At 44.6% G+C, this 12,753-nt stretch overlaps 1 protein-coding gene across 1 annotated transcript in view; it reads left to right on the top strand.

The window, feature by feature from the left end:
- Positions 1-308: 308 nt before the first annotated feature.
- TTC9 (tetratricopeptide repeat domain 9) overlaps positions 309-12,753 on the top strand; it is a 28,329-nt gene continuing 15,884 nt past the window's right edge. The window contains exons 1-2 of the mRNA XM_041399925.1: positions 309-492; positions 668-1,003. Coding sequence (XP_041255859.1) covers positions 309-492; positions 668-1,003 — 520 coding nt within the window. The remainder of the gene's footprint in view (positions 493-667; positions 1,004-12,753) is intronic.

Below are 12,753 nucleotides of genomic sequence, written 5' to 3'. Positions count from 1 at the left end.
ACAATGCCTCATGCTCCACACAGTTTTTCTGCTGTTGGTCCGCAGCAGGAGAGTCACTCCCCACTGATACCCCCAAACCAGGACATGTTGTAGGCATCAGTGAGCATCGACCCATTTTTCAGCAGCACATCTGTTTCAGGAAAATCAAAGTCCCTGAGTTACTGATGCCAGGGCAGTTACTGGCCCTTGGGTTCTGCTGCCCTGATGCAGAGCACATGGGAGATTTCATGGTCTGGCACTTTTGCCCAGTGATACAGAGTATACACACCGAAAAACTTCAAGGGACCATGAACAGGTGTTGATGGTGGATGGCCACTGGTGGGATCTGGGAGAGGAGATGGAGCCGGGAAACTGGGATGAGGAGGGGAATGGAGGAGGTGGAATCCCAGGCTGTCGACAGAGAGGCGATACCCTCAGATGCGGGAGAGCAAGGCACAGGGGAGCAGAAGGGACCCGACTGTGGGGGCTGGAGTGAGCTCAGGCGCAGGGAGGGTACGACGGCGGGCGGGGGTCTGTGGGGTCAGCCAGTCCGGGGAGCTGAGTGTCCCGGCGTACGCTCGCCCCTTGCCGGGCGGGCGCGGTGAGCGGTGAGCGGAGCCGGCGCATCCCCACTCCCGGGACTCGCCCCCGCCGCCCCGCGCTGCGCTGCGCTGGGCGGGGGTCGCAGCGGAGCGGGGGGGCCGCGGAGCGGGCGATGGGCACGGCCCCACCGGCGGTGCCCAGCCGCGGGCGGCGGCGGCGGGCAGCGCCGAGCCGGGCGAGCTCATCGGACGGGCGCTGGATTTCAAGAGCGAAGGGGCGCAGTGCTACAAGGACAAGAAATTCCGGGAGGCCATCGGCAAGTACCACCGCGCCCTGCTGGAGCTGAAGGCGCTGCTGCTGCTGCTGAGCCAGGAGCCGGCCGGGCAGCGCCCTCCCGCCGCCTCCGCCGCGGCGGGGCTGAGCGAGGAGCAGCGGCAGGCGGTGGAGGCCATCGAGGTCGATTGCTACAACAGCCTGGCAGGTCAGCGGGGCCGCGGGCGGGGGGCGGCGGGTCCCCACCTGCGCCGCGCACACCTCCCTCCCCCTCCGCAGAGCAGCGCTCCGCTCGCCGCATCTCCTTCCCTTCCGCTGGCTTCCATTTTCGCGTTCGCTCTCCCGCTGGGCACAGCCGTGTTGCTCCGGGCAGCGCTGGGGAGGAGGCGCACGGCCGCTCCAGGCGCTCGGGATCTCCCGCGACCCCCAGCCCTTTTCCCGGGCGGCTCCATCCGCCTCCGATGAATGCGTGCCCTCCTCCCCCGGGAGACAGGTGGCAGGGCGGCAGTGCGTGCGTGGGGCGCTCCGGCTGACAGAAATCGTGGATCGCGAAATGGCCAAGATTGCCTGCTGCGCTGTACCCTCATCCGCGATGTCCTTCAGTCCCTTCGCCACAGCTCCGGCCCTGGAGCCTGTAATTAATGGTATTACAGAGAGACGGACTCCTACCACATTTGATGTAAGGAAGGGGAAGGGTTTGGGCACAACTGCAGTACCTCCACATAGTTCTACCAGATATAAAAGTAATTTTTTGGCTTCTTAGCACTGAAAGTTGAAAGCCAGTACAGTCCTGGCTTTTCACTGGCTCCCAGTCATCACTGTGGCCAGTAGACATTTGATCGTACCTCCCTTTGCTCCTTGCCATCTGTTTAGAAGTGCTGCAGGAAGATGGAGAGGGGTGGTGGGGGGTTTAACTACTTTGTAGTCTGTAGTCTGATTTTGAAGTCCTTACAGAAACAGAACTCCTGTTGACTTCAAGAAGCTTTATCCAAACAAGTGCAGGATCAGATGTTATTTTTGGTCCCCAGCAGCACATGTTTTTTTTCGTTTCAAACCTGAAGGCACCTCTACAACAAAAACTTGTGGGTAGGTACATACAGGGAAGAGAGCATTCATAACTTGGACAAGATACACAAAATAACAGCATTAAAAAGCTCTGCTGTTTTCCAGAAGATTGAAGGGTCACTCATCACCCTTTATATCCTTGGGGTTAAAAAATGGCGCAAATCAGGACATGAGCTTTTGGCTTTCTAGACAGAGTTGGTTAGCTTTGTTTCCTGCTCTCTAGTGCTGGAAAAGATGCAGTATAAAGTGAATGGTTTGAAACACCAAGCCAGCATCCTCTCATCATAATGCATGCCAATCTCTTACATTCAACATGCCTTTTGGGATGTAATGGGGAGCACGATTTAGCTCCTTTTCATCATGTTTCCAAATACTCTTCCTTTGAAAGCCTATTGAAATCTCGTAGGTGGAGAGGCAAGTGAGATTTGAGAGAGATACCATAATTGCACAGATGTAATTTTGTCTCTCTACAAATTTCTGTTCACAGGTTTATTAAAATCCATTGATTGTATTTGGCAAGGATCATTTAGACTGGCAGGGTTACACAAAGAGCCCGTAATACTCTGAACAATATAGCTTGGTGAATTCCTGGGCTTGAAAAAGGGCTCACAGGCACGGTCTCTGTTAGATACAAATGAGACGTGGTAGGTAGACAGTAAATGAAGTGGGAGAGAGAAATGGAATTTGCTTCTGAGGCACATTCTGCCAGTACACAAGTTCCACTTGCTAGAAATGTCTCGACTCCTGCTGATGGAGTTGTCCTATGTCATTATCATTGTCCAGCTCACTTTTTTACAGTTTCATGTTTGTGCAAGGAATTTTTGTCACTGTTGGTTGTATTTGATCTTGTCAGCAGTAGCAATTGGTGTGAGAAACATTCTCCATCTTTATCCTAGATATGAACAGATTTTTCCCTAAATTTAACCAGTATGAACACAGGAGGAGGTGAGTATAATTAACCCTGGACTTACAAGGAGTACTTTTCCTGGGATAACCTCACAGCAGGTCAAGCTGTCATTTTGCACAGGCGGTTGTCACATGTTTTCAGTAGATGGCATGCACAGAGCAGAGAACAGCATTTGTCTCAGAAATGCATAGCTTTTTGTGTGTCTGCTGAGCTATCTGCAAGCAATTTTAAAGAAATTCCCTGCATGCTGGAGAGGGGAGTATGCTGTTAAACTGGAATTGCAGTGTTTTTATTCCTAGCCCAGTCACAGAGCTCCCACTCTAGCAGGAGGGTCAGTGAATTCATGTTGAAAGAGAAAGGAAGAGAGGAAAGGGAGTTTCCCCAGAAATGTAACAATAACTATATTTTTCTAATAGCAGCTTCAAGACGTGCAGCAGTGAAACTTCATTTTCTAAGTGTGATGCAGCAGAAGACACCAGTTTCCTTACACTGTGAGCTCTAGCAGAGGCACCAGCATGTACTGTTACAGCTGAAATCAGTGTTACTTGACATGGGGAGCAGAGAAGATGCAGGGAGTTTTGCTTCTGAGCACTGCTGGCTGCCTAGAGCTGTTTCTAAAATAAATAAATGTGCATAGTGCAGAAAGCATAACAGCAGTACATGTTAACTCTGGAGAAGGCAGCTTTTCACTTAGCTCTGAAGTATAGCCGACAGCATTATCAGCTGTCATCTGAGTGTCCTTATTATCAAGTTCTTTTAGCACCTCCGCTGACTCTCTAAGCCTGGCATTTGAGAAGCCCACCTTGCTTTTACACTGTCGTTTTTCATGTGGGCACCACACATCCACCTGTCAGAGATGCTTTGCATCACAGCTACAGATGCACACACACATTGACTTGTTTAGATGCAGCATGAGAGTTAGAGGAGAGCAGCAACTATAGGTAAATATACACATAGGTGAGAAATAAACCCAGAGGGGATTTTGTGTGATCTCATGGGTAAAGGCTGGCGTTGTTAGTTTGTTTTTTTTTTTAAATCTGACCAATTGCATGAGTAGGCACATGTGGGCAAATACTAAACGGTTTTCAGTGCCTGTCGTTGCCTGCTGAAGGTAAATTTAGGCAGAGATGTGCACACAGATTCTTGTTTAGGTCCACTTGTTTTGTAGAGCACCTTCAACAGGCAATTCTTCTATAAGATGGGGTGGCCAGCTCACATATTTATTAAAAGCCCCCCAATATTTGGTGTGTTTTTCAAGGTCTGCTGTTGTAGAGCTGCGTGGCACATCCACAGCCTAAATTATTTAGCCCATTTCAAAGGATCCCAGATCTGCTGGTCTTAAGTTCTTGTGATTTTTTTTAAATTACTATTTTAAATCAGCCAAGGATTTTCAGAACTTGCCATTGGCAGAGTTGCTCATGTTTCTTTCACTAAGCTGCTAGCTGGGCTTCATTTTAAGCTCCAAGACTTTGCCTTAAAGGGACTGCCCTTCACAACTGTGCTGCTGCATTCTTGCATGGGCCTGCCAATACCCCATCATTTTACCACAAGTCATTCTGATGAATGTCACCAGAGGCAAGAGCAGCAGCATGGCCAAGGCTCCCAGAAATTGCTAGGGTAGGCAAAGACAAAAGCCTTACCAGCAGCGGAGAGCCTTGCGGAATGAATGCAGGGTTGTAACGCAAACAGTCCTTTCTTTATGACTCACTGGCCGTCTCTGACCTTGAGGAAGTCATTTGACCTCTTTTTGCCTCTCTCAGCCCTGTTGAAAAATAAAGAACAGGGACCACAATCTCATCTTTATGGTGCATTCAGCTGAGTTTTCTACAAGCTAGTGGTTTATGTTTTAAAAAACAGATAGATGTACAAAGAATGCTTGTGGAAAAGTGAACTGGCCAAATACACCTCAGGTCTTGATCTCCTTTCCGCTCATACAGCATATCTGATCTAGAAGCTCAAATGCTTTACGTACTGCATGCAGATGGGGGTCATTTATCAACTACAAATGCAACCATTAAATGCAATGATTATTTTATGCCACCATTACTGCCTAAAAGTTTACAGGATTAAAAGCACTATGTCTACTCTGCAGAGAGAAACAAGTCCTAGTCATTCCAAAGCAGCAAAATGCTAAGGGTAAGCATAGTTCTAAGCTTTTCTGGTGAGGGAATGTTGCAGTGTGATAAGCAAACCTCTGTTGATTTTCCTAAGCATGCAGAAATTCTAGAGCTAATTCTGGCAGGAGAAACGGAACCAGAGAGAGATCTGGGGATGACGAGTGGCACTGGGGGATCTGGTTGCTAATCCTCCCTCTCTCTGCAAACCAGCTGTATTATCTTCACCAAATCTTTTGTAAACTTCAGTGTACCCATCTGCATTTTTGACCTCCTGGAAGTACTGTAAAGCTGTTAATTACATGAATGTAAAATAGATATAGAGTCTTTATATTCCCATTCAGGTACCTGTAGTTTACTACAGGAGTCTTGGCAGAAAAGCACAAATGCCTGGACAGCGTATTAAAAATTTAGCTCTCCTAGATACATCTCAGTCTGGAAAATGATGTTTGGCTTCTTACACTGGCAGAAAATTTGCACTGGTACCATTCCAATGGCTATGTGAAGCTCATAGTGACAGTCCCACAGAACATGACACGTCCAGCAGCACAGGAACCTTCTAGCATCCTCAAGCTGGGGTGTAGGTACTACTTCCAATTACCGTCAGTTGCGTGGTCTTCTGTGAGTAGTTCCAGTGAGAAATCCAAATACAAATACTTATAATACGTAATCCAAGTAAAAATGTAACTAAGCTCGAGAAAAGCTGGTAAAACTTTCCACTGACCACCCACTAGGAGACGTCAAAAGGAGTTTCTGCTAAAAGCCCATCCAAGTATATAGCCGTTAGCAAGTACAGACTCTACCAGGACACATGGTGCTGTGGGTGTTAAAGCAGTCTTGGATTGTTGCTTGATGTGATTTTTTTTTAAATGTACTGCATCAACAAAAACACCCTCTACAAGCATGCCATACAGTGGGAAAGAGGGGCAGCAGCAAACAGAGCAGCAGGATGTGGTCTGCATTTTCACTTTTTGGCAGCGGGTGTTTCCTGACACTCTTGTTTTAGATACATCTGACCAGCCTGAAATGCTTGGAAACTCCTTGTTTTACAGGATTGATGCAATTACTGCTCTAGGGAGGGGCAACTGCAGCAGAGAATAAACACCAATGACTGTGTGTGGTTTTTTTAGTGATAGGCCCAAACTCTGACATGTATTTAAGAAAGATATAGAATTTAAAGCTATTGTCATGAATTGCTCTTTAGAAATACTCAGTATTCACCTATTCCTTTTTATTTAGGATAACAAAGATCTCCCCTGTTCACAGAGTTTATTGTGCATTGAAAGGGTGGTCTGGAAATACATCCAGATGCTGGGGGGGCATGAGGGAGGGAAGAGAAAGGATAGCAAGCTGCCACCAACCTTGGTTTAAGTGATACATGCTGAGACCATCTCTTGCTAAAGCAGAAGATGTGTTTTTCTCCCTATATGTCACTATTCATTCCAAGCCTTTTCAAAACTTAAGGCTCTGTGGGTTGCAGGTTTTTTTGCAGCCACTTCTACCACAAGTTTAATTCCCTTTGCATGAGGAGAAGCCTATCTCAGCTGACCTTGTCAGCATTTGCCTGAAACAGAGAACTGAGAAGGTATATATCCCCTGGCCTGACTGTCCAGAGGAGCAGCAGTCTTGATGACCTGAGATATCCCTCAAAGTTTAGCTACGGCTTGCTATGGGAGATGAAGCAGGAGATACTGAAAATCACAAAGCTCTCCAAGAACAGAGTGGTTAATTTGTTTACCTAAGATTACTGCTTGTTTTCCACCATGAGAAAGCTGCTGTTTTCTGAGTTCTGTAGTATCACATCTTTCCAGCTTTACTCCATCCTCTTCTGAAATGTTGTCCAAGAGTTTCCTTCAGCAGGAGTTATGCAATGAGTCACAGCCTCTTACACCTCCACAGGTTTCCATCAGTGCTGTGCTGAAGATGGTTCCGCTGGTTCAGTAAAACCTGGTGTTAAAGCTGGGTCCCAGTCAATTGGCAAATATACCGACGAGCTCCATAGTTACCACCTTTTCTGTGAGCTGGGCCACTTCTGAATGGTTCAGCAGGTGGAACATCCTTCTCTTCTTGCTGTTCACTTGGGCTTACGCCCAGAAATGTCTAACCCAGCTCCAGGCCTCTTTCTCCAGCCTTTCTCTTAGAACTGCTTATCAGTTCAGCAGCACATCCCAAGTTCCTTGTCACTGTCCTCTGGCATTGCAACAGATATTCCAAGAATGGAGGATCATCAGGAGTTCGCACATTAGGATTTTAGGATGGTAAAGGAGCTGCTGTGAGGAAAGGAACAACAAAAGTAAACCGTGTAAATAAAGGGGAGGTCTAAATGTTGCCAGCTTCTTGACATTGTGTTGTGTCTCAGAAAGTAACATACAAAGGACTGTGGAATAGAAGAAAAAAAATGAAGAAAGGGAGAAAATACTTAATAAACTTTTGAGAAAAATTACTGGCTATTTATTTGTTCTCTTGCTTCATGGATGAAAAATTGATAGAGAAGGAAGACAACTGCTATTAATTCTGGTTTCAGTTTACTCAGATGACCACACCAGTGACTAATATTGAGGGTTAAAAATGCTTTGGAAAAAAGTCAGAATTAACTATCATTAACTAGAAAGATGTTACTAATGGCTGCTAAGGAATCTCTCTCCTTTTGTTCATTTCTGCACTGCATCTTGGATGGGAAACAGTAGGCTCAGGACACTGATGGATGAATGCAGGTAAATCTTGTGGTGGCATGGAGTACTACTATTCTGTTCTCTCTAACAAAAATTGTAGAGTCAGTGCAGTTTGTGGAAGCTTTGCTGGAATTGCTGAACATAAATCCAGCTGGGGCACACTTACTTGAGTGAAGCTGAGAGGTGGTAGTAGTGCCTAGTAGTTGCCTAGGCAGCTGAAAATGGTAACCACTGAATGTGAGGCTGGAGCAGAAAAATCCATCTCAGGATAGCCATTTGGAGTTTAGGACACTGCCAGAAACAGCACTAAGACAGTTCATGGAAATGGTTTAGGCACAGTCATTTTTTTTCTCTGATAACCTATGGCAGAAGTGGCAGCTGGGAGCAGTGGTGTTTGGTTGTCAAAGCTTGACATGCCAGAAGTCAGCTGTTACTATGCATAGGCAATAACTGATCTTAACTTCAAAATCTGCTCCATTTTCCCCACTTCCCAAAATTCTTGACACGCCGTTGCCTTGAGGCTCATAGGCTGGATAGCACCATCTGCTTTCTCCTTGCCTTTGTCCCGTGTACCCAGTTCTCCCATTATACATCTCAGCACAGAAGGCGGGGCTGCTTGCACAGTCCGTGCCTCTACCCTTTGAATTCCTTTACTTGCTGTCCCAGTTGCAACACAGCTATGTCAGACTTTTTGACCAGCCACACAAAGCTTTGTTCCTTCCCAGACACCCCCCATCTCCGTTATGCCAATGAGGTCCTCTTATCCCCTTGATGGGTGACGTGACATTTATAAGAAGCCAGTCAGTTGGTGCTGGTCACCTGTTTTTGTGTGACTTTCTACAATAGACTGTATGTGTGCAAGCATGAGACTCTATTCCCTATCTTTACATGATGTGTCACTCACCTTGATAAAATTACCAACTCTTCCAATCAGGGACATGAATTCTAACACATGCTTGTCCTGTGTGGCCATGACCACAACTCTGTCCATCACAGTAGCACATACTTAACTTGAAAGCCTTAGGCAGTGTAAATCACCATCACTGAATAGTTCTGCAATAGTTTCCCACCAGAAGTGTGGGGGAAAAAAGCAATCCCATGCTGTTTGCACCTTTAGTAGTTGTGGATGTTTTCCAGAAAAACATAATTGCCTGACAAGTCCTGTGTCTCAAGGTCCTGCTTATGGTGATATCTCAGTCTTTTTCACTCACATGTACCATCAACAAGGCAGGAACTGCAACCCTGTACATGTCCGTGGGTGCAGAAAACAACCATCCCTACATTGCTACATAAGCTTTTCAGGACCTAGGACACTGATTGTTGCTTGCAAGGCTACAGCATTTTTCCTTCTCCAGCACATCTGTGTTTCACAGATCAAATCTCTGCCCTACTAAAGCAACTACTTTTATAGCCACTGCTCAGTATTCCCTTTCTTTCTTCAGTGGGAGCACTGCCCACTGCATTTACTTGCTGCCAGTTTAGGGGGCTGTCATGTAGATTGTTCTTCATCGATGGCAGCAGTAACTGCTTTCATATCAGAGTGGCAGACAGCAAAACTCTGATAATCTGGCTGTCGATCCAGTTGCCTGGGAGCTGCTGGAAAGAAACAGCTGGGTCAGGAAGCAAAGAGCCACCAAACTAGTGTTCCTCAAATTTTGATTCCAAAGCTCCTTTGATGCCCTGATTACAATTGTCAGTTTCCACACCCCTGGCATTGTTCTGGCCTGGCCACATTAGAGACATCTAACAGAAAGCTCATTTCCTACCTGATGAAACTCAGATGAGTTACCTTGAGTATAAGTGACCTTATTCTTGCTATAAGTCACCTTATTCAGTAAAGCAAGAGCGTTCAGGGCTCTCTTGGTAGAACCCAATCAGTCAGTGGTGAAAATTTGCTACCCATCTGATGTATTTGTAAAGTTTAGCCTAATATGTAAAGATTGCTTTCAGATCAGGTTGGTTGGATGCTGCTTATCTTCAGCCTTTTCCAGTTTGAAAGACTCCACTCCAGACAGCAAAGCTGTTTACTGCTACCTGAAGCAGAAGGAGACAAGAATACAAAACAAGCAGTGGAGTATCCTTTGCCCCACACATTCCCTAGTGTATGGGAGAGGAAATTTACTCCTGGAAGTAAATTAAAAACTGAGGACATGTCTGGGACTTGAAAATTTCTGTCAGACCTTTAATGCTTCCTTTGTCTGTTCCTGGACCAATGTGACTAACAAACATCTACCCCCAGTGTGTTGTGTTATCCCTGCAGTCACCATGAAATCCAGAAATGTACCGTGGTATGAAAAGCATCTTTATGACATAAAGGACAATCTAAGAATCTTTCAACCAGCTGCAGGGAAGAAGCTGTGAGAATTCACATTCCTCTGCTCACTCCTGCTTCCAGAGAGGAAGAGGGCAGAAAGATTTTATTTTGTCCACACTTTCAGAGAATAAATCCAAGCAAACAGGAGCTGCCCAGGGAGAGCATCACACCACCCAGCTGATCATAAAGAAGAAGAACTGCAAGATCAGCTGAAAGAATGAGAGAAGGAGTGTCTTATGGTGCTTTGGAAAACCATCCTAAGTCAGCCCTAGCTGTTGTTCTGCAAAGGCACCTTTTTTGCTGTCTAGTGATTCAAAAAGGATCAAATCAGAATCTCTGTACCATACCTGAAGCAATCATTCTTTCATCAAACAATGTGGTGGAAAGTTAAGCCGCAACTCCTTTAGTCACCATATATTTTTAATACTTTAATATTTTAATACAAACATAATTAAAATCCTAGATTACTGTCCTCTTAAATGCTTTGCAACGATTAATTGCTTAAGACACAGTAGCATGTTCATGTTGCAAGGAAACCAGAGCAGTGTAAGATCCTCACCTATACTGGAAGTACAAAGCAAATGGATCGACTTTCGTTTTTACATTCCCTAACCACTGTGATGGAGCTCAAACTGAGGCAGCTCATGGGGTGGGGTGGTAAATTAAATTAATAGATTAATACAAAATAATTTTTAAGCCCCAGGTCTGATTAACTTGGAAGTAAAGTGCCAGAAGGTATCATGGAGTTAAAGAACCTAATAAGGTTAGAAAAGAAGACTTAGACATATAGCTAATCAGAACATTCACTGCCCTATTAAATAGGATAAAAATTGAAAAGCAAATATTACATTTTCATGCTTGAGAACCACTGCTAACTGGTTTGAATTTTTGAATAAACTTCTCTAAGATTTTAATTTCCCCATCTACGGCCATGTCACATAAGTGACTCAGTCATTCTTTGATCATCTGTTGTATTCACATCCTTTTCCTCTTAGTTTTTTTCCAACTCGAGCTCAAAAATTTTAGCAAAATTAGTTTTAAATTTTGTATCACCAAATTCTATTGCAAATAAATTTACTTCTGTGTACCAGGTCATGTAGTTCTTTATATATGACATTGTCATCCTCATCCCTTTTGGCAGTATTTTTGAACTTGACAGTCAGTAGGTCACTCTAACTTTGGCATAGGGCTATTAATAAAACACTAAACAAGCACTAAACAAGCTTCTGAAATAATTCTGAAATTATTCCTGAGATATTCTACTAGTGATCTTTTTTCAGACCAGTATCCTCGTCAGCAGAACCCATTCACTACATAATTGTTACATTGTATCTTCTGCTTCCTTAGCTTAATCCAAAAGGCACAGTCAAGACAGAGAATTGTATTGATTCAGTACAATGATTTGGTGTTCCTGGTGCCTGAACACAGCTGCTACTGGAGTGGAAGTCACCCCCAATCAGAGGTGCACTCCTGTCTCATTCTTCCACAGCCAGCAATTATTACATAGATGTGCTTTATGAAGGCTTTGGGAGTGATCTGAGATTTTTACCTGAAGCACTTTGCCACAGCCTATATTAAAGAGCAAACATCTTATTAGAGGACTGGCTTATGCTTTTGCATAGTTCAAACCCTGATTTTTTCAAGCAAATAATATTCTGAATCATCCCTCTGGTCTTTAGTTTATTCGTTTTCAGCTTGATTTCCAAAGGAAATGAGTCATAAGTACATATGTTTTCTGCTGTCTGCCTGTCAGTCCCCTCTCAGTAACTTTCAAACCTGTTGGCCAGCTCAATTTGATAGGAAGAGAGATGTATCAATGATACTAAACTAATATGGTATAAATGGAAGATAGGGAAGAAGCAGGGACACTAGAGGCTCAGCTGCATGACAGGGTGATGCTTTAACTGCCTCTATGTGGCCTCTCAAAGCTCAGGCAGGTGACAGCCTGGCACAGGCAGGGTTAGTTCACTGTTGCTGACAAATCACTCTTCTCAGTAAGTTTGTTTAATGCATTTTTAAGGCAAATAAGGTTGAGAAATTTGTTTTATACCTCTCTTCAGTTAGAAAACAGTTAACTTTTGATTTGCCTCTTTGATTCTGTCAGTTGTTTTCTCCATCCCTCCCACAAAGCATAAAGGTTTCTCTCTGTTTCAAAACATCATTAAAATGGAAAAGCTTTAGGCTACACTGGATCTGGATAAAACATATGAATGAGTAATTAATTTAATGAAGGAAATATTCCTCCTCATTTGACATCTCCAACTTGCCAGATGACTCTTTTCAGCTAGGGAGAGTTCAAGGAAAATCCAAAATCATTTCAGTCCCAATCAATTTTACCTGCCCTCCACTCCTCAGCATAGCAGACTCTATGGTCAGCTTTTTCATGTGTCCTGGGAGGTGAACCATGAGGCACCACAGGGCACACAGATGTTATCCAGCCACATCATCATGCCTTGTTCATGGTACAGCATAAAGTGCTAGCTTTCATCCCAAACTGAGTGTGCTGCAGTAAGCCAGGCTTGAGGCCATCATGGCATGCCCAACTGTCTGTGACTTCATTGGAAAGCCTTCATGCTGTTCCAGCTGCATTTCACAGTAGTGCTGTCAGTTGTTTGACCTACTGTGAGAAAAGGATGCATTTCTCTTCAGCAGAGAAAGCAGCTTGAAATCCCTCATGTCCTCCGAAGTGCTTCCCTATTTACAGAAGGCCCTTTTTGTCTCATATGGGTTTTGAAAAAATACCATAATTCCATTAAGACCTTAATTTCAGTGTTTAATGTATTACAGTAAGAATTATAAATATTTGATAGCAGTTGTTGGAGTTGATTGCTGCTGAACACCAGACATTTACTAGATGGTTGTCTGCTGTTGCTGATCTTTGGTAAA

The sequence above is a fragment of the Onychostruthus taczanowskii genome, unplaced genomic scaffold (genome assembly GCF_017590055.1).
Source record: "Onychostruthus taczanowskii isolate IOZ18803 unplaced genomic scaffold, ASM1759005v1 scaffold1, whole genome shotgun sequence".
Lineage (NCBI taxonomy): Eukaryota > Metazoa > Chordata > Aves > Passeriformes > Passeridae > Onychostruthus > Onychostruthus taczanowskii.
This window is presented reverse-complemented; position numbering and strand designations above follow the sequence as displayed.